The 24,246-nt window shown below is 55.1% G+C and overlaps 8 protein-coding genes across 8 annotated transcripts; 6 read left to right on the forward strand and 2 right to left on the reverse strand.

Moving 5' to 3' along the window:
• Nucleotides 1-2,068: 2,068 nt before the first annotated feature.
• Nucleotides 2,069-8,289, forward strand: KRP23_12624 (Vacuolar protein sorting-associated protein 13B; the record flags this gene model as incomplete). The annotated part of the gene is made up of 7 exons (XM_067883264.1): nt 2,069-2,791; nt 2,872-4,302; nt 4,373-4,999; nt 5,060-5,716; nt 5,781-6,722; nt 6,796-7,211; nt 7,281-8,289. 7 exons carry the CDS (start codon nt 2,069-2,071, stop codon nt 8,287-8,289), a joined length of 5,805 nt encoding a protein of 1,934 aa, XP_067739532.1.
• A 163-nt stretch (nt 8,290-8,452) lies between these two features.
• On the forward strand, nt 8,453-14,767 carry KRP23_12625 (uncharacterized protein; the record flags this gene model as incomplete). Its single annotated transcript, XM_067883265.1, has 1 exon — nt 8,453-14,767. The coding sequence occupies one exon, from the start codon at nt 8,453-8,455 to the stop codon at nt 14,765-14,767; it is 6,315 nt and encodes a 2,104-aa protein (XP_067739533.1).
• Nucleotides 14,768-15,013: 246 nt separating this feature from the next.
• KRP23_12626 (Replication factor C subunit 3) lies at nt 15,014-16,209 on the forward strand (the record flags this gene model as incomplete). The annotated part of the gene is made up of 3 exons (XM_067883266.1): nt 15,014-15,723; nt 15,794-15,892; nt 15,960-16,209. The coding sequence occupies 3 exons, from the start codon at nt 15,014-15,016 to the stop codon at nt 16,207-16,209; spliced, it is 1,059 nt and encodes a 352-aa protein (XP_067739534.1).
• A 96-nt stretch (nt 16,210-16,305) lies between these two features.
• On the forward strand, nt 16,306-17,380 carry KRP23_12627 (uncharacterized protein; the record flags this gene model as incomplete). The annotated part of the gene is made up of 4 exons (XM_067883267.1): nt 16,306-16,481; nt 16,544-16,946; nt 17,007-17,168; nt 17,234-17,380. The coding sequence occupies 4 exons, from the start codon at nt 16,306-16,308 to the stop codon at nt 17,378-17,380; spliced, it is 888 nt and encodes a 295-aa protein (XP_067739535.1).
• Nucleotides 17,381-17,444: 64 nt separating this feature from the next.
• On the forward strand, nt 17,445-17,903 carry KRP23_12628 (uncharacterized protein; the record flags this gene model as incomplete). Its single annotated transcript, XM_067883268.1, has 1 exon — nt 17,445-17,903. The coding sequence occupies one exon, from the start codon at nt 17,445-17,447 to the stop codon at nt 17,901-17,903; it is 459 nt and encodes a 152-aa protein (XP_067739536.1).
• Nucleotides 17,904-17,940: 37 nt separating this feature from the next.
• Nucleotides 17,941-18,515, forward strand: KRP23_12629 (G patch domain and ankyrin repeat-containing protein 1; the record flags this gene model as incomplete). The annotated part of the gene is made up of 2 exons (XM_067883269.1): nt 17,941-18,052; nt 18,121-18,515. 2 exons carry the CDS (start codon nt 17,941-17,943, stop codon nt 18,513-18,515), a joined length of 507 nt encoding a protein of 168 aa, XP_067739537.1.
• An 88-nt stretch (nt 18,516-18,603) lies between these two features.
• On the reverse strand, nt 18,604-20,178 carry KRP23_12630 (putative isoprenylcysteine alpha-carbonyl methylesterase ICME; the record flags this gene model as incomplete). Its single annotated transcript, XM_067883270.1, has 7 exons — nt 18,604-18,819; nt 18,889-18,930; nt 18,995-19,041; nt 19,113-19,211; nt 19,280-19,397; nt 19,460-19,600; nt 19,666-20,178. The coding sequence occupies 7 exons, from the start codon at nt 20,176-20,178 to the stop codon at nt 18,604-18,606; spliced, it is 1,176 nt and encodes a 391-aa protein (XP_067739538.1).
• A 142-nt stretch (nt 20,179-20,320) lies between these two features.
• Nucleotides 20,321-21,732, reverse strand: KRP23_12631 ([Skp1-protein]-hydroxyproline N-acetylglucosaminyltransferase; the record flags this gene model as incomplete). The annotated part of the gene is made up of 3 exons (XM_067883272.1): nt 20,321-21,076; nt 21,138-21,330; nt 21,416-21,732. 3 exons carry the CDS (start codon nt 21,730-21,732, stop codon nt 20,321-20,323), a joined length of 1,266 nt encoding a protein of 421 aa, XP_067739539.1.
• Between the last annotated feature and the right edge of the window lie 2,514 nt (nt 21,733-24,246).

Raw genomic sequence — 24,246 nt, forward strand, 5'->3', positions numbered from 1 at the left:
AGCCCTGACAACGTCAAGCTTGCATTGTCTCACTGCTGTATTGGGTATGTGCAGTATGGATATATCGAAATCGTCTTTCGAAGAGAGTAGCGCACAGCGAGGGAAGAATGAGCCAGAAGAGGCAGTGGAAGCTCAAAGTCCACTTGGTGAGGCCCTGTGGGCATCTTTGACGAGTATCGAGGTGTCACTTTTGCTTGGCCAAGTCCGCTTAATTTTTCCAGATGAAAGTCTCATGGATGTTATCCTATCGCGCCAGGTGGTGGCACCAGGGAACGTGTGCGTTGTGTTGGAATCGTTGTCGGTGGCATCTGCAGTACGAAATGATATTTCGCTGGATGGATTAGGATATCCTCCGTTCAATTCTCGGGTTCTACCGAGACGACCAACAGTTCAAGCACAAAGATTTGGTCAGTCGGAGCTTCGGGTCAGTTGCAAAGCTGGGAAATTGTCTGGGTTTATTGGCGAACTGGAATTCAATCGCCTTGCAATAAATCCCAACCGAGAAATGATGGCAGCAGGACCGTTTGAAGAACATATCGGTCGAGTGACAGGACATTCTGCACAGTTTTCGAATGTGAAGACGTTCTGGTCACCGCTCAACATGACGTGTACCGTGGGAGAACAACCTTTCGCCAGTAGTGAAAGTGCTGATCCTGGAGTGAAAACTTCTGCTGCTATCGCACTGACCAAGTTGAGACTTGATCTGCACAAAACCTCGTTTGACGTACTGGTTACTCGTATGACTGGAGTGATTCAAGGATTAAGCGCCCTTCGCCAGTCTCTCATGACGCCCCCACGGGTGCAATTGAAACAAATCCAACTATTGAAGCGAAGCCAATCTAATGTTATTCAACAACACCCGCACCAGCGAGACGTATCGTTTTCGTGCGACGGAATCGAGCTGAACATGTTCGAGATGGACACATCGACGCATGTTCGCGTGGGTACCATCGCCGTTGCGCACAGTTTATCGGCTCTTGCTGGCAGTGCTTCCGTTCAAAATGTGGTGATAGGACATCGCACAGCCTCAGACCCTAACATTCCCACACAAATGCCAAGAGAAGAAGTCGTGTTTGGAGCAAACGCAGAGCCTAGCTTGTGGCAACTAACTGTGGAGAACTACCCTGAGAAGCTGATTGCAGCCCGCTGGAGTTTTGGCGACCACACTGAGGGCACACTGTTCATTGATGTACAAGCGTACCAACTTCACTTATCGCACCACTTCAGCTTGGCGGTGACTCGGTTCGCTCGCGTAACGCCAAATTTTGCATTTTCTGCGTGCAATTGGGAGAAGAAAGCACGTGAGTACACCGTTCAAACCATTATAAGAAGACCATTTGCTTTCCAGCAACGATGGAATGTTAAGGTGCTTGTAGCTCCAAGTGTGATGTCGTATTGGCGACAGAATACCACCCAGAGAGGAAGATCTGCAGTTTGGGTGACCTCTGGCCAGCTTTTCGCGAGCGTGGGGCTTGGCAGTGATGAATTGACTCAACAGTCATTGCATGGGAATGGGCAAGCAGTCAACGAGGTCAATCGATTTGTTTCTGTACCCACACTAGAAATGATGCTGAATGTTGACAAGTTTGGCGTGAATACGTCCGACGACTTGCCTCCTCTAGAGGTTTGCTTTCAAAGAAATTCGGTCGGTCCAGTGCCTATGCACACTTCAAGTACATGGCAGCGGTTCTCAAAGTATATCAGCGTCGTGTCTGAGGCTCAACGGCTGCTACACGACTGTAGCGTTCGAATCACTGGGGAACAGCACCAAATGCTTCAGCGAATTGCTGTTGGGGATATCGAAGTCTGCTTGGTGTACACGGACATGACACGGACTAGCATTCAAGCGGAAGTGAATGCACTTTGCGTGAAAATCTCATCTTTTTCGTTGGGGGCTATCCTATCGTTGTTGACAACGCGGGCCGGCACTGAAAAAGGAGTTGGACTCTCACTGATAGATTCGTGCGATGATGGTAAAATCAACATTAGCGAGACTGCCGTGCAAGGGACCCCAACCTTGGAAAACTTTGATGGGGCATCCATGGATGACTTCAAAATCTTACGGCGGATGGCAGAAGGTCGACGACCTTCACCCGGTGAGCTCGTGTTTACTGAGGCTCTCTTGATTGAAACTCAAACTGCTGCTTCAACTCCATCTCCTATTGCTAGCACAAAGGTTCAAATTCAGATCGATCCCAACAGCTTCGATATTGAGCTGGGAGATGTGGCAGCCTACCTCGAGGACTGCAATGAGCCGTGGGGTGTCGAGGAACGTGACCTGACTGTAGAACAGGCTTCTCTTCCGGGACTTGGCAACAAAACGCACAGTTGGATGGAAATGCGCTGGTGCTACCACATACCACGAAACATTAGTACGATCGTGGCTAACCCGGTGCCCATTCCTCCTACTGGTATTCCAAATGGCTGGCCCTCGTGGGGCTGGGATCAAGAGCAGGAAGGCGAGGCGAGACGGCTTTGTGATATTGTCTGTCAGTTGAGATGCTGGGATAGCAAAAAAGCTTGCTTTGTCCTCGTCTGCGAATTTTACGTTCCGTGGGAACGTACCCCTGCCAATGCAGGCTCTGATAGTTTGGAAGACACCAATGAACCAGGAAGTTTTGGAGAGTTGATGAGCCAGTGGTTTGACGACGACATGGAAGAAACACGATATCGAACAAAACTCCTCGAATTTGGCAGCCGAGCTAGGATATTCTCGTTTAACAACCCTCTCTCGTCAGATAACTGGGAGTTAAGATGGAGAAGCCCACTACAGAGTGGAAAGGAGTCCGAGGTACGTTGAGAACCCAAGCTATGTGAGCGTGGTACATCTTGTCAGGTTGATTGTTGGACTAATGGTTGTTTGTTGTGTAGAATAAGCAAAAGCGTCTTGTGGTGAATGCCCTGCTGGCCTCTTCCTTGGAAGTTCATTCTGTCCTGGATTGTGACGCCTATCAGCGTGTGCGTGCTAGTATCACACTCCCTCAAGCCTCGCTGTCTGTCAGTCATGTGGGTTCAGCGAACGACTCCCATGACATCATCACTGCTGAGCTCAATGACACAATAATTTCTTGCGTGGGTTCCGGTGGCAGCCACTCAAGAACACTGAATGTGCAAGTGTCGTCAGCAGTGCAAGTTTACCTGGACAACATGGCCCAACTACTGACTGTGTCTGTTATCCCACGGACTACCGTTGACGCGATGATTGAGCTTTCCTCAAAGGGCCTTGAGGTCTCTACACTCATTGGACCTGTCTTCGTGTACCTAAACCAGACGTCGATGCTGGTGATGTCTTCAATTCCGAGGCTTTTGCAGCCAAATTTGAAGCCCTCTCAACCCGTTATCGACGGAGCCCTATCAAGTATGCGGATAAGGATCGTCAACGACGCGGGCATGGGTATATGGTATCAGCAAGAAGGAACTTTGGAGTGTTTGCTGCTGCCTGCTGATACGAGTGCGGCCTACAGCTGGCTCTCCCTGGCAAACAGCCCTTTCTACCAGCTTCGCTTTGCTATGGAGGATCCACACCAACATCTCATTAGGAAATCTAGCCGGGAAAAGATGCAGGGTGACAATGAGCTGCTAGTAAACGAGGATTCCCGCTGGTGTGACCCGTGCAGCATTAAGAAAAATGCTGTTACGGGTCGCTACTTTGACTGCCACGGCTTTTTGTGGGTTTGTGTGGAGCTGAGTGGGTTGCAGACGATAGTCACTCTTCGATCTTCCCTGACAGTCCGTAATTACTGCGACTTTCCTGTTCGATTCAAATTGAGTGAGGAGGCCCGTGAACATGGCTGCGCGGGGTCCGATCAGCTTTACCAAGACAATCGAATTATTCAGAGAAGCGCCCACCATCATCCCAACTGCATTTCATTGGATGGATCGGCATGTACTCTTTCTACTAGTACATCGACACGTGCCGATGACAACATTTCACGCGTGATGGTCGAGTCGGTCTCGAGCGTCGATTTTGGCATCGACGGTGGCTCTTGGTGCAGTGTGACGACACAGGGCAGTCTCCCTAATGAGTTTGATCTTGTGAAGATTAGCGACGGCCAAGCTGAAAGTCCCAAGAGAACACAGTGTAGCTTCGCGGTGCTTCGTTCAGGAAGCCCTGGTGAGGCCACTCAATATGCCTGGGGTCAAATCTGTCGAGTACAGTGTAAGACTGTGTTACCTACGGACTTTGATCCGTTGCAACCGCACGTATCACGACGATACACGTGGATGGAAGTGTCATTCTGGCCCGCTGTGACAGTGGAGAATACCATGGATATTCCCGTGGAACTCAGTTTCTCTCAAAAGGTAGGCTTGACGTGCGTTTTCCTGTTTGTTCCAACGATGGGCGAGTACTAACTTCTCTGTTTGTGCTTAGGCTACAACCGTCAACGTAAAAATTGCACCCTCCAGTGAAAAGTGTGTATCTGCAGTTAACCCTTATGAGCCAGTCGATGTCCAGCTGCAGTACGAGCAGCACCAAACTAGTACCCAGGCTTCCCGGAAACCACTCCGTTTTTTGCTGGAGTGCAGTACTCCTGCCAAGGACTTCAAGGACCAGATTTTCGACTTCGAAGGTTGCCGAGTTATTGCAAGCTTCTGCGATAATCGTCGCCCCATGATCCGACTAAAAACAGAGCGCATTCTTAGCGTTGCAAACATGACGCCGAATATTCTCAACGTCAGCATCGGCAGTCCACTAGGAAACCAAGGAGCTGTGCAAAAGTTTGACTCGTGTGTTGAGCGATCCGTTGGGTTTTCCGTGGCTAGCAACCGGTTGGTGATTTCAATCGCAACAATTGATGACCCAACCAGCGAGATGAGCTTGGTGGAATGGTCTCCAGAAGTATCCCTCAATGTGAGGGGCGATACAAAACCGATTGTTGTGCCGCCTGCGAGAGCGGGGCTAAGCAGCACAGCAAGCGCGTATAGTCTGGAATTAAGAAACTCAGATGGGTACCTGAGACTGATTGTTCGTCCACAAGTTGTCGTGGTCAACTCAACGGTAAGGATGCTTCGGGTCTGATACGTCATGGTCAATTGCAAACTAACTTGTTATGTTTAGAAGTGCGACTTGAAATGCGTTCCAACTGACGGTCGAGGAAACGTGCTTGTAGATGAAGACGAGCCATCGGTAATCTCCGGTAACAATGCGGGATGGTGTGTCCCTGTTTGTCTTCACAAAGAGGCGAAAAAGCGAAGTATTACGGCCGATGTCTCATCCTGGTTGAGCTCGAAGTTGTCACGGCGTCCGAGTGAGGAGTTGTCGAGTGCGTCCAAGCCAGCCTTAATGGCCAGACTGTCGTGCTCGTTTCGGGTGTCTCTTGTGGAAGATGACTATGAGTGGACAGAAGAAATTGCAGTTCTTCTTCCGAAAATTCCTCTCCAGCTCAATGCAGACGGCAAATTGAAAATCATTGAGCTGCCAGAATCGTCATCAGCACCACCGAGCGTGCAAGATGGATTGTATCCAGCACCCTCCACGACAACCCACCGAAGACGCTTGCTTGTCCGCCACCGTGGCTTTCGTCACAAAATGCTGACCTACACGATGACCCAGAAAGACAAGTGTATCCAGATTATGTTCTTTGTGGATCACCAGCCGCCTGTGGTTGTTCACAACCAGTGGCACAACATGTTGGGCTTTCGAAACATGTCGTTCCCGGCGGAACCAGAAGGGGTTGGCCCTGACTACTACCTGGAATACGATTGGGGTCTACAGGTACGAATTTGTTGTATTATGCGCTAAAAGGTTTAAGTTTCTAATAGCGCGTTGGCATTCGCAGGTTTCTGCCAAGCAACGTGGGTCAAAGCAGGAACTAGCAGAGGAAGGTTCCGACACTGACAGTAAAGAGGCTAATTCAGAGAGCAAACTGCTCAGTGACTGGTTAGAAGCGTCAGCCCAAGAATCAGAGAACGCTGGCATGCTAGCCACGACAAACGACGAGCGTATGCGCTTCCAGATTGGCTCGCCGCAGTACGGGTGGTCAAATGCGCTTTGGCAAGTTGGCGGGATTCAGTTTGCATCATTTACCAACGCGATAGGCAAGGCCGGCCCCACCTTCTTAGTCATGTGCTTCTACCGAGCAGGGTCATGGCTGATCTCCATCACTTGCCTTGAAGACCCTACGCGTGACGGTCAGTCGAGTACAACACCGTCGTTGGTGCTGCCTTCGATGACTACTTCAACAAAAACGGAGCAGACCGTCCCAGCGTTCTTGAAAATCGGCGTGAGTATGGAGGAGCTATCTCTTCATTTTTGCGATGAGTACGATCCCGTACGGGATGCAAGAGGGATGATCCTGTATCCAGAGATCCTGCGAGCGACCTGCGATGCAGTATCGATCGTATTTGCAACAGCCCCGGACCCACCGGAAGCTTCCCGTCACAGCACACGGTTGGGCTATCTGTCGCACATTCGGTCGTATACGACCCTCTTCGTGGCAATTGATGACATTGAGGTGGGGCACTTCCTGCAAACCTGCAACTTTCCTGCGATCCTTTGCTTCCCAGAGACTCAAGCATCAAAAGACTTGCTGGGCTTTGATCGGGTGAAGAAACACGAGAGATTGGGAGGCCTGGTGGGGGACTTGCTTGGCAAGCAATTGCCTGGAGCGGAAAAAGCGAGTATGATCGCCAGGGTTATCTACACGGACACGTGGGATCCGGTTGGCATCCCGTCTTATTTCCACAGCATCGAGTTGAAAATGGCTCCGGCTGTCCTCCAGGTAATACTGAATTCGTCATGACGTGGTGGGGCTTTGTCGTTCTAACTTGCCGTTATTTGATCCTTTGCACTAGGTGGAGGATGGCATCTTGTCATACGTAAACGCTTTCGTCCGACCCGTGCTTGATGCTCTGGAAGGGGAAGCTGCTTCTGCAGCAATGTGCAGTGGTGAAGGTAAAAATTGCATGGCGCCACGGGAGGATGCCTGGAGTTTGTTTGCATACGAGTCTGCGGTTGTAACGAAGCAGCGAAAGGTCTACATTGAGCACTTTGGAATCAGCAACATCCAAGTGACCATCACGGCGCGCGTGTCCATCCCTGTACTCAACAGCTTTGATGGCACACCGCTGCACTTTGGCTCGACCGAGATGCGCGAGGTGTTTTCTTTCCCTGATCAGTTGTACAAGGATTTGGCAGCAGACTACGTCGCCGACACGATTGTTCGGTCTCCGATGCTCCTGATGTCGCTGAACATCCTTGGGAACCCAGCGTACGTTCAAGCTGCGTTGCTCCTGTTTGTGGATTAGCGACTCACTTCTCTTTCTGTTCTGCATCGCAGGGGCTTTCTTCGGAGCTTCGGTCAGGGAGTTCGAGATTTGGTTGAGATCCCGCTGGCTGCGTCTAGAAATGGCTACAGTCCGTGGATCCTAACGAAAGGAGTCGTGGGCGGCGTCGCCTCCTTTTTGGGCCATGCGACGTCAGCCACGCTTACCTCAGTGTCTGGCTTTTCGTACTCCATTTCGCGGACAATGGATCAGCTGACATTGCCATCGGACGAGCTCAGGAAGCGCCACTACACTCGCCCAACTCATCTGTCTTCAGCACTTGCTGACGGTCTTGGGTCATTGGGGTCCAGTGTAGTTGGTGCAGCAGCTGGAGTGATCACGACGCCGATTGCAGTGTACAAGGAGAGACAGATGCAAGGCCTTGACACTGGAATTCGAAGCGTGGTAGGCGGTGTTGGCATGGGACTGGTAGGAATTGTCGCCCGGCCGATGGGTGGCGTTGCGTCACTAGTGTCTCTGGCGTCGGATGGACTGCTGTATGGAATGGGAGGCAACCGACTGCCATTTGACGACTCTGTCTCGCGCTTCGACGCGCGGCCAAATGAGCTCCTGCGCTACCAATTGAAAGTACTGCCAGACGCAATTGGGAAAAGCTTGATTTTTGCGCATGGCATCTGGGTTGTTCCTGACGAGAACAAGCTGCTCGTTGCAGGACAGGACCTTGATTGCATCTCTAAGGAGCAGCTGGACAACGAGCTGGTGCGAAGCCTTTTGCTGCCAGCAGATTCAGCACTTGGGCTTGTTCAAGTGACGGTTGTGTGCTCGAATGACTGTTTGTATGTTGTGGGTGTGAGCGGTGCACAGAACCAAACCGTGCTGGTTCGAACGTCGTTGGAATCGATCCAGGCGGTTGAAGAAAGTCTCAAGGAACCCACCGTTTTGAATCTGGGCGTTCAGACGCCAGCAAGCGCCGAGTGGCTGCGTTTCCGCCTTCCCGCGCGGCAAAGACGGCATTTGAGTCACCAGCTTCGGCTTTGGCTTGCCGAAGACGCGATCTTGTAGAGCGGAATGAGCTAACCCATCAACGTTTGTCCTATTCCTTCTGACCTCCGGCAGTTGCTTTGATTGATGGTTCTGTGTTTTGTCGCGCGGGTGGCGCTAGGTCATTCGATGTCGTAAAAAGTGCCGTCAGAATTCAATCTGCAGCCAAAGCCAAAGGTTGAACATGGAGAGCGCGATCTCCAGCGCTGAGAGCGATGCCTCGGCAGGGCCAAGCCTCTTTCGCTTGATGAAACTTGTTCGCGAAACCCAGTGTGAGATGGAGGTAGTCAAACCGGTCCTCGACGAGCTGGAAGTGATGCGGTTGTGTCGCGGGTTTGGAATGATGTCGTCAGTGAACCCCAAGGACTTCAACTTCGACGTGCTTCATGCGCGCGAGTTTGACGACGACTTTATCCGCTTTCTGCGCTTTGATCTGTTTGAGAACTCGTGCCCGGGCACGATGCGATTCAAGGGTCTGTTTGGCAAACAAGCTCAAGTAGCAGCTTCGTTGGTCGACATGAAAGCGTGCACTTCCACGGAGATGGCATCGCTAGCTGACGCTGGAGAGGGTATCTACTGTGTGAAGATCGAGGGGGCATGTCGTGAGGCATCAGACGACAGAGACGAAGCTGCTCCTGGTTTGGTTGTGTTTTCCTGGATCCGTGACGAGCTGTTCGAGCCTCAAGGACTTCGCGATACCCCGGCGTTTGTATTGCGTTTTCTGACGGGGCTAACTCCAGATATCATCTGCTGCACTTCATCGGCAGACCTGGAACAGCTCAAGACTGTTGTAGCGGGTTCGAACGAGCAAGACGACGACGAACTGTCTTCGTATTCAGTATCTTTTCATATTGAGAAGCAAGAGGACCAGTCGGATGCTACAGAGTGCGTGGCAGTCAGTTCTATTGACTTGGAGGAATTCCCTGAAGATTGCACCAACGTTTGTTTGCTGAAGGGAAGCTATCCTGCGCTTGCTTTGACGAGAACAATGAACTCGGTGATCCGTACTGAGCCAGTTCGACGCGTCTTCTGCTCAAACATGCAGTTATCTTTCGCGGCATGGCTGAAGACCGAGTCTCAGCTGTACCGGATCGATTTGAGCCGAACGATTGTCCGTTCAGTGAAGCTCTGCCTAAACATCCTACGAGAGTTTGGCATGTGGCCTGAGGAGCACGTGAAGGGTTTACGGGATGCGCACGAGAAGCAGCAGCAAGAAGAGTATGATGTGGCAGCTCAAAAGGTGAACGACGAGATTGTTAAGCAGAGAGATATGGTTGATCGAGTCTCGGGTAAGTTGTTTCAGCTGCACGCTGGTGGAAGGTCGAGTGAAGGAGCTAGCGCATCTTCGCTGGCAGCCTCAGAAGCCTACGAAGAGTTTCGGGAGTGGCTCGACGCAGTGTGCTCTTGGAACTTTGACCCCAAGATTGTGGTGCTCTTAGAGGCGCCGACTCGCCTCAGAGAGATTGAGGCCGCACTATTTGACCTTTACTCTCGCGGACAAGAAGGCGAGCTGAGTAAATTGGTGGAAATGTGCGCCACTACTGCAAAACCCAAGCTTGGGCAAGCGGTGCCTAAACGTCAAGCGCGCGCCAACGCGAAGAAACACAATCCTGATGCTGAGAAGAAAATGGGAGGAGACGGCGAGGCCCGAACACCCGTTAGCTGGGAGGCGTTTTTGGAGAAAATGGCTGAACCGTTGAATGCACTGCAGACACAATGGCGGGTTGCCGTGGAGAGTGGGCTAGCAGTTGCGAAGAACGCACAACTCGAACATCTAAAAGCTCAGCAAAAGCATGCGATGGCTGTCTACTACGAAAGCGAGAAGAAGATCCGAGAAGACAAGTTCGACGAATTGCGCAAGAGCCTTTTGTCCAAGGACGGGCTGTTGCTCAGTGTCAGCGCGCATACCCGAAGCAGAGGGACTGTTCATTGCGAGGGTACAAGAGAAGTGCATGCACCACCCACTGCTTTCCATGACATTGTGAAGCTTAACATGCAAGGAAGACTGGAAAGTACTGCTGGGCGATTGGAAATATTGGGTCGGCTCTTGCTGCGTCCGAAAGAAAATCTCGTGGCAATGTTCACTGTTCGCGTGCGATCCGCCCTGCAAATTTGTACGGGCCAAGAGCGAATGTGCGCGAAGTTCATCCATTTTCCCCCAACGTCGGACCCCCGTCGGCCATCCCGCGCAAATGAAAAGGTCATTCGTACGTTTGGGCAGTTTGCCTCGGTTTGTGACTTCGATGCTCGAACCAGAATCATGACCTTCTTGTCAAAAGACTCGGTGGGGGTCTACAAGTTCGACGAATCGTTCAAGAAAATGGAGTTGATGAAAGTTATTGATCTGGGTGTGCGTTCAACGTTGACAGAGCTGCCGTTTACTGATGTGCTGCTGCTGGACAGCACAGTATATCTGACCGACTCGAGCGGATGCTCTCAAGGGATTGATATCCACAATGACCAGACGTCCAATGTCATGAACGTATCTACTAACGAAATGAACGTCTCCAGCAGCCAATTGTTGGGCTTGGCAGATAATCTTGCTATCGGAGTGGTGTCGTCGGTGCCGAGTGATGATGGAGCCTTCGATGGAGAGATCGTGTGCGTGTGTCGAGATGATCATCGGCACCTGCCAGTTTTACCGCTGGGCGTGGCATTCTTGACCGATCGAGTGAGTGTCCAATGTGTTGACGACAGAGTGCTTGTGCTGGACCCGTTGGCGAGGAAGCTCTACGCGTTCTCGCTTCAAGTCACCGTGCGCAGTGATTCGTACCGAATGCGGCAGTCTAGTGACCAAGGTTCAAAGGCCTGTGATCCTGAGGCCAGCAACGCGGACTGTCCGCGCAAGCAGCACTGGTTGTACACATTGTATCACGTGTTCGAGAAATTCCCAGTGCGCGGCTTGCTCGATTCTGCCAAACTTCAACCTGTGTCGCTCACTATCGCGTGTTCGGCTGTTGAAAATTCCATTGAAGCGCTCGAAGAATGTCACGACTTTCTGTCGTTGCTGATGAGTGACCTTCTCTCCCTGAACAAGCCATTGCACGGGCTCGACTTGACCAAAAATCTCGCTGTGAAGCGTTCTCTATGTGGAATAAGCATGGGAGTAAAGTCACTGAAGTCGTTCTTCCAGGCTCTCATCACGTTTTTACCAGTTCAAATCTGCCGCGCTGAGTCAAACGCGCTAACCGTGTTGCATGATGGTATGGACCAGTCTCAGATTGAGCTGGAAGAGGATTTACTCGCGTGGGGGGCAGCAGATATCGCAGAATCACTTCGCTTTGGACTCCTATCTCCGCTGTTGTGTGCGTGGCGAGGCCGATGCATCGTGGTCACCTCCATGGGAAAGCAGTCGACAGGAAAGAGCTACTTCCTGAACCATTTGACAGGCTCCTCCTTTGCCATCGCAGGGAATCGCTGTACCGATGGCGCGTGGATGACGCTGCGCATCATGGAAGATGTTTTGCTTGTCGTTCTGGACTTCGAAGGCCTTGGCTCTTTCGAGCGGACCGACCAGGAAGACGTGTTCCTATCGGTATTGAACGCTTCTCTATCAATGTTCACGATCTTCCGAATGGAAATGCGCTTCGATAAGGACATCGATTGCCTATTCTCCAAGTTCCAGAAAGGGGTTAATTTGTTGAAGAATGACGAGCGTCTTTTCCAAGGAACGCTGTATATGAGTGTGAAAGATGTGAACCCAAACGATCGACATGGCGTCCTCTCCGAGTTTCAGCGCAAGTTCCAAAAGCTTCTGACGGCAAACCGAGAGCAGAATTTCCTCACGGAAATGTACTCGGGGAAACTGGGTATCAACTGCTCGCCCCCTCTGGGGACTGTGGGGTACTACGAGTCACTGCGTCACGCGCGGCAACTGATCGAAACACTGGTGAATGAGCCACAATCGGCGCGTGGCTATAAAAGCGGAAGCTCATTCCACGATTGCCTTCGGTTAGTCCTGGCTAAAATCTCCATCTTGGACTGGACCGCCGTCGATGAGAGCTCTCAGCGACTCGAAATGAACGAGCTTCATCGGAAGCTGCCTGGTGCTATTCGGACGGGATGTATCATTCCTGTAGATGCCCAGGCGAAGGATGAAATCGTGCCACAGAGTATGAAGGGTCCGCTGCTGCAAGACGAGGAGACGTTAAGTATGCTGAGCTTTCAGCATATGAGCCGTGACTATCCAGAGCTCGTGGCGCAATGGACAATTGTCGATCAGGAAATATCGCTGGATAGCATGAACGATGAGGAAATTGACTTCGGCCCGTTGGTAGACATCCACACAAGCAGCACCAAGTCTATCCACTTGACGCTGCTGAGCCTTTTCCAACGCTACCTGGTGCTGACCTCAAAGGGTGCTCTGGAGAAAATCACGGACACGGACTATGTGAGATTTGACGCCATGTTGTCCTTCTTGGTGCGCCGCCGCAAGACTAAAGTCATTTTGTGGGTGAAGCAGTTCTTGGGGGCCGAGCGATTCATGGACGAGTGGGAGAAACTCGAGCAGAGCTACCTCATCCCGTTGGAGGCCCTGTTGAAGCGATGTGCACACACTTGCAGCAAGTGTCAGCTCGAGTGCATGCGATCGGCGTGCCATTCCTTTGACGAAATGCACGACTGCGGGATGAGCCACGAGTGCCGCAGTCTGTGCGAGTATTGCATGCGGAACTTTCAACTAGGTAAGGGGATGCCCCGTTGCGTCGGTAAGGCTGGCCACGAAGGGAAATGCGACTGCGGTAAGGGTGACCACACCTGCGGAGCCGCGTGCAGTTTGGCGGGTGCTTCCAACTGCGGAGGAATTTGTGTGCTGATTGCAGGGCACGAAGGAGAACACCGATGCTCCGTGAAGCAGCACCTGTGCGGTGCTGAATGCTGCGCGACAAACTGCAGTGGGAAGTGCATTTTGAACCGCGAGCACCCGCACACGGTGCACAAATGTGCTGAAATTCGATGCAACCACTCGTGCAAGATGGACGGCTGCAAGGAGCGTTGCAGCCATGCGAGCCATTTTCACGACCAACCTCGGTTGAGGGCGAAACTTGCACAAGAGAATGGCCAAACTGCCGCTGCGGAGCTGAGCGCATCGGGTGACGAGATAATTCACTTGTGCAACGCACGCCACGCGTGCAACGCAATGTGTGAGGCGTCTGGGATCTGCGCTAAGACCGTTCAAGTCTCGACAAGCAAATTCTCAGGCTCGTGCGATACCTTTGACTTCGAGCTCAAGCAAATGGTAGGAGTCCGCAACACGTGTGTTATTGTCCTTCAGCCGGGGGAAACGAACCACGACGGTGTCACTCATTCGTGTGAGAAGCTGCTGCCGAACGGAACGAAGAGTGCTCACGGGTGTGGCGTGAGATGCACGGCTTGTGAGTACTACTGCGACAAGTCGGTGGGGCACGAAGGGGAACACTCGGCAGCTCATGGCAACATGCGCAACATGCACTTCGTTGCTCAGGACAGCGTCATCGCGTGGGAGGATCGCAAATACGTGCCAGGTGAGAAGGGGATAGCTGAAATGTGCAACATGTACTGCTCTTCCGCTGGAAGGGGCCACGTCCACTACTTGAAGTGCGAGAAGGAGACCGCGCCTGCCTGCGTGTACGTTGGTGGGCAAGACCAACGTCGCCACTGCCAGACGGAGCTCCATCCACCTCCAGAGCACCAGATCGACGAAGTGCTGCACGAAAAGTATTGGAAGACCATCGGCTGGGAGGACCCCTGTCGATCTGCATCTGAGCGTGCCTCGTTTGCAAAGTGTCCGTACCTGTGCGACGCACTTGAACACAAGCGCAAGTCGCCGTCTTACTGTGACTTGGCAGTCTGGCATTCTCCTGCTGTGGCGCCGCCCTCCTCTGAACGTGGTGGGTTGTCGTACATCAGCGGGCACCGCTTTTCCTGTTCTCACACTTCGTCATCGGGTAAGGTGCACCACGTTTTCGTGTTGGACTGCTCCGGGTCGATGCGCGGACAGCCGTGGGGGATGCTGGTGAGTGGTGTCCGCCGGTACCTCCGAAGCCGGTTGCTGAGTGGCGCCACGCAGGACATCGTCTCGGTCGTGACTTTCGGAGATCGAGGAATAGTCGAGTACGAGCGCGTCTCCATCGGCAGCTCTCCAGGGATGCGTATCGACTTCCACGGAGGCGGAACCTTCTACTCGAACGGCTTGAGGCAAGCGAACGCCATCTTCTCGCGCACCGATTTGAACGTGTACAGGCCCGTGCTGGTTTTCTTCACGGATGGCCGCCCAGCAGACCGCAAGAAAGGACCAAAGATGGCGGTGGACGTCCGCAAACGCTATGCCAAGTCTGGGCTACGGACGTTTGTAGTGGGCTATGGGCGCGCGAGTGAGTTGGGGCTGGCGGATCTCGCAGAGAAGCTGGGCGGGACGGTGCACGAGGCGCTTACAGCTGCAGACCTCGGACAGACGTTCCAGACGATTTCCATGTCGCTCGGAGCTCGTGCGGGGCTGCTGCAGACCACGACCACCGCTTGAGGCGGCATCGGCCGCGTGATTTGTGTGTGTTTGCATGTTGGAGTAGTGTCCAGGGTGACTGCAGACAGCTCGCAGCAGAGGATAACACAATGAGAGCAGCACCAAGAATTGACGCAACAAGCTGTTTAATCGTAAGTTGAAGACGCCCATCATACATTTCAGGAACATATCTATCCACTCCAACCTGCTCTTAAGCTTCATCCAAAAGTCGCTTCCCGCCAAAAAATCCTCACTTTCTTTTTAGCAATGTTGTGGGTAGACAAGTACCGCCCGACGTCGCTCTCGGCGCTGGACTTCCACCCGGAGGTGACCAAGCGGCTGTCGAACCTGTCGGCGTCCTCGGACCTGCCGCACCTGCTCGTGTACGGGCCGTCGGGTGCCGGCAAGAAGACGCGCATCATGGCGCTGCTGCGAGCGCTGTACGGGGACGGCGCGCTCAAGGTGCGATTGGAGCACAAGTCGTTCAAGGCGCCCAACCGCAGCACCAAAGTGGAGATCACGACGGTGGCCAGCAACTTCCACATTGAGATGAACCCATCGGATGTGGGTAACAGCGACCGCCTCGTGGTGCAGGAGGTGCTCAAGGAGATCGCCCAGTACCATCTGGCAGACAGCAACGCGCAGAGACCCTTCAAGGTGGTGCTGCTCATGGAGGTGGACAGACTCAGCAAACAGGCGCAGCACGCGCTTCGTCGCACCATGGAGAAGTACACGGCCACGTGTCGCCTCGTGCTGTGCTGCACCAGCCCCAGCAAAGTGATCGACCCACTGCGCAGTCGCTGTCTGGGCGTGCGCGTGGGCGCCCCCACGACCGAAGACATCTGCGGCGTCTTGGAGACGGTCTGCAACAAGGAAGGACTGGTATACTGCGCCCCGCTGGGCAAGGAGATCGCTCTCAAGAGCGAGCGGAACCTGCGACGCGCGCTGCTCATGCTCGAGACGTGTCGCGTGCAAAAGTAGGTTGGCTACAGGCCCTTTGGGGGACCATGAGAGGCTGACTCTTGTGATCGTTTTCTTGGTGGACAGCTACCCGTTCTCGCCGGACCAGCAGATCCAGCTGCCGGCGTGGGAAGACTACATCTGCAGTCTGGCCAAGGTGGTGCTGCAGGAGCAGTCGCCTGCTGGGTACGTTGGTGCAATGGCCGTGAAGTGGTGGACCGTTGCTAATTGCTTGCTGGTTGGCTGGTTGCAGCCTGCTGAAGGCGCGCGAGATGATCTACGAGCTCCTGTCCAACTGCGTGCCGTCCGAGGTGATCCTCAAGGTGCTCTGCCGCGAGCTCATGAGCCGCCTGGACGACGACCTCAAGCACGAGCTCATCCAGTGGGCGTCGTACTACGAGCACCGCATGCAGCGCGGCTCCAAGGACATTTTCCACTTCGAGGCCTTCCTGGCCAAGTTCATGACGCTCTACAAGAAGTTCCTGCTGGACCTGTACATGTAGTGCAGTAGACGGTATCCCAATAATGAACAGCTCTCTTCCAGTGGATCGTCCCGTTACTGTATGCACGACGCGCTGATTTGCCAGTCAGTCGCGACCATGTGGCAGGTGGCCGTGCTGACGCGCTTCGAGGCGCTGCACACGTTCCTGTCCAGCAGCGAGCGCGAGAGCGTCGCGCGTGCACTGTTCGAGCGGCGTGGCAACGCTGAGAGCAGCGGGGAGCAGCCACCAGCCTCCAGTCAAGAGACAGAGACTGGCTCGGCGCATCTGGAGCGGTAACTGGAGCCACTTGTCACTGCATGGCGACGTACTCATCCACTGCCAATTGCTGCCTCAGGTGGAAGAAGTGGAAGCTCGAGGGCGCGCAGATCGACAAACTCACGTCCACGGTCGAAGCTGATACCGCTCTGAAGGTGCTAGAGGCGAGTGTGGCCAACCTGCGCTTCTTCGCGCGGGGCAAGCGCGGCGTGCTGTATGCAGGCGAGCTGCGCTCCGATGCGGGGCCAGTGGTGGCCAAACTGGCGGCGGATGCAACGTCCGCGGGCTCCGTGACGCTGGAAGCGCGTTGGCTCCGAGTGGTGAACCGCATGGGCATCGGCGCCCGGCTCCTCGATGCAGGGAACGGCTGGTTCCTGTGCGAGCGCCTCGAAGGCAAGAACGTGGTGGAGTTCCTGGGAGAAAGCGATCAAGCGACGACGCCAGCCAACGCCTTGTGGGTCGTCCGGGAGATGCTGTGCCAGGTGCGCATCTTGCTGGGCTCTGCTGGCAGCTCTGCGGTCCTAACTTTGACGCTTGTTTAGTGCTTTGCCATGGACCTCATGGGGGTCAACAAGGAAGAAATGACGCACCCTCACCGCCATATCATCGTCCATCGCTCCACGCAACAGTGGCGCTGCACGTTCGTGGACTTTGAGAAGTGCTCGTCCACCAAGAAGCCCAAGAACGTCACGCAGCTCTGCCAGGTACGACAAGTGGCCTTTGCCGTTTTGCTGGCAAGCGCTCACCATTTCTCTCTCTCTCTCTGCAGTTCCTCAGCTCGCCGCGGATGGTGGCTCTGCTGACAAGGAAGCGCGTCGCGTGCGACGTCCTCAAGCTGCGCCAGTGCACCAAACGCTACAAGCAGAATATCTCCACGCAGACCTTCGGCGACATCATGCGCGTCTTCGGGCTCTAGACAGCAGCAGGCACAACTAACCTAACTACACTATACAGCCTCCGTTCACTTTCAGATTTGCCTCATGGCCGCGCGCAACGGTCGCTACTGGCGCGACTTCCTGCACAATCTCCTCGCTCCTGTGGACGCCCCCAGCTCAGAAACTGCCTACGACGGCGTGAGTTTCGTCTCTGCTTCGGGTCGCGTCGAGTACCGCGACGGCTGCTTTCGAGACGGCTCCCTGGACGTGGACCCGCTGCAGCTCTTGGCCCTCTTCGAGCAGCTCACGCGCCAGGCCATTCAAACCGCCACAGGGCGCAAAGAAGCGGAGAACGCGACGCCCGCGCTGCGACTGAGCGACTGCGTGTTCCACGTCGTCTCGACCTCCTTCTCGAGCGTCTGCGCCGTGACCAGCGGCAGATCCCGTGGCCTCGTGCTGGAGAAGCTGCCGTTCGGAGTCCTGGCGGTGGCCTTCTCGTCTCCGCTGCGGCTTGAGACGGTCTTCGGTCGCGTGGATCGCGCGTGTGTAGCTCTGCGACGCTGAGGCCTTTGCAGCCAATCAATCAGAGGACGGGGGAGCCATGTACTTCTGTGCCGCCTGCAACGTGTACGTCAAGGACTCGAGCGTGGCAGAGCATGACCAGAGCACGGCCCACCTGCTGTCGAGCGCCAAGGGCGTCTCGGTGCGGAAAGGTGCGACGTCATGGGACGCTATGGGGAGGAGACTAGTGACTTAACGCGGTGGTCTGTTGGTCTCTTAGTGTGGCTGCCAGAGACGAATCGCGGCTTTCAGATGCTCAAGTCCATGGGCTGGCAGGAGAGCGGGGGACTGGGACCCGCAGGAGACGGCAGAATGACGCCCGTCGCGACCACGTTCAAGACGGACAGGGCGGGCGTGGGGGTGCAGGCTACAGGCAAGCAGGCGAGGGTCACGCACTTCCCACCTCATGACGAGCAGCAGGCCGCGATGGCGGCTGATGGACGCAGTGAAGCGCAACGGATGCAGGACCGACTCGCTCGCAAGCGGAAGCCCTCGGCTGCACTCTCGAAGGCGCAGAGGAAGCTCCAGAAGCAGAGAGAGCAGACGAGAGACCGCGCGATTGGCAGCGAGCTGTATTCCGAAGGCTTGGAAGGGTACGAGCACTTCCTGCGATAAAGCAGCTTCGACTTGGTATTTTCCTGCGTCCTGATATGGTATCAACACGCAAGTCACTGGAGCTTTGTTTTGTTGCACTTCCTCGCCGTCACAGCTTTGATGCCAGTGACGGTGGCACAGTCGAGACTGAGGACAGTGCGCTAACAACAGCAGCCTCGCTACCCTCCGGGGCCAACACAATCCGCTTGAAGAGCTTGATCACATCCGCACGGCAGTCTACGTCGTCGCCCATGACCGCAAACACCATGTCTTCGTGTGTGCAATCGCTCACTTCGCAGTACGCCACGGCTTGGCCTGCTCCACTCTGAAAAAGCCATCCAAGGTCCATTGTGAGCAAGTGACGCACTCGTTTTGCGAAGGTAGGCAGTCGTACCAGGTTGTAGGCAAGCTTCTTTGACGAACTCGTAGGAACGACCTGGGCCGAGACGATCGCAATTAGCCACCACCACGAGGTACACCTGAGAGCGAGAGGAACATACCGTATCGTCCTCTCCGTGCAACAGGAAAAACGGTGGGAGTGAAAACGCTGCGGAGACAGAGTCCGCCATCTCAGTCAACTTCGCCAGCAGCCAGCACGTGAAACAAGAAGCTCCTTACCTGTGTTTCTCGCCCCTGCAACGAGAGCGGTCGGGCTGAACGTGTTGAAGTTGCCCATGCCCAGCATAGCAGGCTTCATCGACGAGATCTCGTGCACTCCTGGAGCGATCGCAGCTTTTCAGTCAGTGGATAGATAAGCACACGCTGCTTTACTGCGCTCGTGTTACCGTTAAGCGGGCCCACAACACGTTCGCTCTCGAAGACGTAATGATCCGAGATGTCGTACGGCCCCGAAAGTCCGATGAATCCTCGCACATAGTTGACGATCTCCTTCCGCTTCGCAGCCTGCGCATACGAAGCTCAGTCGGTTGCTCCTTCCCATCACAGCAATACACTGTGCGCCCTACCTGCGGGTCGTTCGCAGCAAGACGAAGAGCCGAGTTGACAAGCGCCAACGCCCCCACATGTGCGCCAGAGGAATGGCCACTCAGAAAGAGGCTGCTGCTGTCGCCACCAAGTGCGCGGCAGTTGTCCGCGACCCAAAAGACCTGCCACAGAGTCACCTCCAACACGTTAGCCACACCCAGTGAAGACGCCACTGTGAGCCTCTTACAGCGTTCTCAATGTCCTCGATCATATCCACCACAGACCCATTGGGGAACGTCCTGTAGTTGACGACAGCCACCAGGAACCCCTGCGTGGACAGATACTCCCCCACGAGCGCGTACTGCCATTTGTGCCCGAAAGACCAGGCTCCGCCGTGCATGAAAACCAGCACCGGCTTCTCTGACCCCTGCACCCCGTACACGTCGAGCGTATTGCGCTCGTGGGGTCCGTAGCGGCAGCTGACGCGCGCGTCCTTGGGCGTCCACAGCAGCAAGCGGCCGATCCGCGCCGTCAGCTGCGGCTTCACCACGCACAAAAGGTACTCGGAGCTGGCGATGAGCTGCCCCACCGTCGCGTACTTGAGCACAGCCTGCGCGTGCTCGGGCCAGGGCAGACGCGGGTCGTTCTGCTGCAGCAGCGCGTGCTGCTGCTGGAGGTTGCGTCCGGTGTTCCGGAGGTACGCGAGCAGCGCCACCACAAGCGCCACACGCCGCGGGTCAAGACGCGGCAGCCCCGACATTCTGGTTTACGGCGCTGGTTAAAAACGATGCAAAGGGGAGACACTCGACTCTCGTTGAAATGCAATTTAGGCTCGGCTGCGCTGTCTGTCTGTCATTCCTTTCCGTCGCGCTGGCCGCCTCGCCTGCTGCTGCTGCTGCTGCTCAGTACGGCACGTACTGCAGCTCCCGACAATTGTTGAACTGGGTGACGTCGCTAGAAATGTACTTGGCCAGCGGGTCGATGCCCGAGAAGTTCCTCCACTGCTCGAACGTCCGCTTCGTGCCGAGTGTGAACTTGTCGAGGTCTGTGCGGTCAAAGTCCTGCTTCGTGACGGGCAGGCCCAGACTGTAGCGAATGCGGCGCTTGGACGGCTGCTGTATTACGTACCGCTCGCTCCAGTCCCGCTCCCACACGACCTTCCGCTTCTCGTACCAGTGGTACGCGATGTCTTCCGACGGCACGTAGAAGTCGAAGCCGGCCGTCCACAGTCGCGTTGCGCGCGAGTACTCCTCCCCGTGGAAAAGGTACGGCGTGTGCGGATCGTTGCGCACCTCCTTGGCCTGCCTGCACCCGCCAAAGTTGAAGCCACCAGCGAGCTGCGACATCAGGCGCGGCTTGGGCGTGTCCTTCTTGTCGATCCACATGGGCGCCGCGTACTGCACCATCGAGTCTGCGTCCTGCGTCTCGATGCGGGACATGCACATGAGCTGCACCTTGTCGTCCACGTCGTGCTTGGTCAGGTGCTCCGTGGACTTTGGGTAGACGGAGATGATGGCGTTGGGGTTCTCGAGCGAGTCCCACTGGGCCACGATCTTCTCGTCCCAGTCAGGGATGAAGACCAGGTGCGAGTCGATGGTCATGCAGAAGTCCTCGTCCGAGATGGCCTTCTCCGTCTCGTACCGCGCAGCTGTGGGTCCCTACACGGTAACGATGTCATCAGATGACAGCTCGACAGAACTCCAGCACCAACGTTCCTACCGTCGCGTTGACAGCGTCGATCTGGGACGACACAATCTGCGGGCGGCGGCAGAATTCTTCGCCCACGAGCTCGCAAAAGTGCTCGACGCACGGCCGCTCCTTCTCTGCCGGGTAGATCTGGTCGTAGATGCTGATGCGCAGGTTGTCGGGCGCCACGGCGTTGTCGAAGATCGAGCGCAGCGTCTCCGAGCATCTTCCCACCCAGACAGCAACACACACAGTTACGCGTCACTACTAGATGCAATATACCATTGGGGGGGGGAGGCAGTCACTACTACCTCGTCGAGTCGCGGTAGTTGGCTACGAGGATGATGGTGCTGCGTCCGTTGACGATGGACGGCGGGTCCGTGGGCTCTGGCACGCGCGTGGGGGCCACCTCTTGGTCGGCGCGAAGGTGGACGCTGCGGTCCTCGACGGGGGCGTCTGGGGCGCCGCTGGCCGCGTACTCCTGCAGGTACAGGAATTCGTACAGCACCACGACGAGGCAGAGGACGGGGAAGACCATGAGAACTGCCACGCGTAGGTCCCACCCAGCGCCTCGACGCACGTCTCCACGGGAGCTCACGCGCCCGAACGGCTGGTAGCCTGCCTTCATCGCAACAGCTTCGTCGTCACGTCACTTCCAGTTTCGGACTGCACCACGTCACTTCTCACTGCCTTGCCTTCTGTGGCGACGTATGTACGATTTGTAGAGCAGCCTCATAACTAATCACCTGTCATATTACATGTTTATTCGTTATTCGAAGATAGAGGCAAACTAGCCTGAGAAATCGTTTTAGTGAAGTTGAACGCAGACGCTTGCGGATTCCTCTCTTCTAGCGCTCACTTGGGGACGGTCAGTGGTGATCGAGACGGGGTGGAGCTGAACGGATCCTTCCGGGGATGGGGGGTACGACGGCTACGCGGATATCCTTCACGCGGCCGTCTGTGTTGTAACGGAGTACACCGATGTAACGGGGTACACCGACGTGTACCCATGTTACATAAAGAGTGACGGGATGTCTCTCTTTTGTGCCCATGATACGTGGTACCGGTTGGCGGTGAGCCAACCATTGGGCACTTGTTTAGCTTTTACTATAGTTGACTTAGAGTTTGTAAGGATCAAGCTTGGCTCACCTATAAAATATTTCAGTCTTTAAACCTACCGTCTAAGTCGTAGTCGGTTCCCTTAGACCGGGAACCGTGAACTTGTTGTTCACCGAGAGCTTACACTCTCTAGCACTCCCTCTATGCAAGGTACTGTGTGCTCCGTCACACTTGGTAGCACTTGTAGTCAATCTCGCGCCTAAGCGGGTAGGATTGGATCCAACGTCCTTGTTTGCCGCAGTTGTGGCACGCGCCGGTCTTCTTCACCGGTCGGCCCTTGCGCTTGTTGTCTCTCGTCATGAACGCTTGACCTTGGCCGTGCGCGGCTCCGTCGACGCCGCCGCCACCTTGTTCCTTGCGCTTCATGTCCTCATGCAGCAGCCGAGACGTCACGAGTTCCCACGACAGCGAGTCGGCTCTCGACTCCAACGCCGTGATCAGGAACTGGTACGACTCGCTCAGACTGCCCAGAAGCGTGATCACCAAGTCGTCCTCGCTGACCGGAGCGCCAACCGCGTCGAGCTGCTCCGCCAGCGTCTTGAGCTTGTTGATGTGCTCCAGCACATCATCACCTCCGTCCATCATCGTGGTGAAGAAAAGCCGACGAAGAAAGAGCTTGTTGGCCAAACTCTTCTTCTCGAAGTGTCCTTCCAGTCTTGACCATGCATCATGCGCGTCCTTGGCCGAGCGAACCAGCGGCAGCTGCGAGTCCTCCATCGCGAGACAGATGATCGCCAGCGCCTTACGCGACTTCCTCTTGAACGTCGCTTGATCCGCCGTGGTCGTGCAGTGCTCCAGCTTCACTTCCCCACTCGTCACTTCCCACAGTTCGCGCTCCTCGAGCACCATCTGCATCTTGAACTTCCACGTGTGGAAGTTGGTTCTGTTGAACTTGTTGATGCGGGCGGTCGTGGTCGGGGTGGCGTCCATGGCGAAGGCGTAGTCGGGGTCTTGGTCTTGGGCAGGGAAGACGGGGCTTGGGCTCATAACCAAAAGGCTTTGGTCGGTTGATGGCAAAATGCAAAGTGATTGATTTAGGTCCTTAGTTCGCAAACTCCCTTGCTACCTCTAAGCCTACTGGATTCTCTACTGGATACACTCTACTGGATTCCTTACCGGATACTATTGAGGGTATGGAGGGTTACCGGTTTGGTATCGGTTGTTGACCGTGAACCGGTTAACCCGAACCGGTCCAATCCGAACCCACGCCGATTACGCCACCGACGATTACGCCACTGTCGATTACGCCACCTGTGGGTACAAGATTGTAGGTACAAGATGGGCTTCGACGTGGCGCTCTCTCATTGGCTGAAGTAACTCAGTATCCAGTAAAGAATCAAGTAGTGTGTATCCAGTAGGTCTAGAGTAGCGAGAAGGCTAGCGAGCTAAAGACCTCAATCAATCACTTTCGAATCTTCGTTCTACCCCTCAAGTGGTTTCCAGTCTCCGCTCCGGTCTCGCCCAGAGTGCTGCCCTCCCTCCGCTCCGTCAAGCTTCGGTGTCAAGATCCATACCTTCCATCAGGTTATGAGCCCAAGCACCATGTCCTCTGCCCACGACGCCTCCACCAAGGTCTCCATCGACAAGTTCAACGGAGACAACTACGCGACGTGGAACCGCTACATGCGTGGCGTGTTCCTGACCAAGTCGGTGTGGCATGTCGTGAACCGAGAGACGACGCCGAGCTTCACGGACTCGCGGCCCAAGGACGAGTACGTCAAGTCGAGCAACATCGCGTTCGGACTGATGTTGCTCCACATGGACGCGGACTACCACCATGTGGTCGACGACTGCGAGGAAGCGTGGGTTGCGTGGACGCGCCTGAAGACGCTGTACGGTGGTTCGCAGAAGGCTGGTCGCATCTACCTGAAGCGCCAACTCTTCAGCATGGAGATGTCGGAAGGCGGGAACGTGTTGCATCACTGCAACGAGGTCCTCAACATCAGCGCCAAGCTCAGCAGCATCGGCGCCAAGATGGAGGACGAGGACGTGGCGATCTGCCTGTTGCGCAGTCTCCCCAAGA

This window comes from Phytophthora ramorum, assembly GCF_020800215.1.
Source record: "Phytophthora ramorum isolate Pr-102 chromosome Unknown Phyram_PR-102_s0015, whole genome shotgun sequence".
NCBI lineage: Eukaryota > Oomycota > Peronosporomycetes > Peronosporales > Peronosporaceae > Phytophthora > Phytophthora ramorum.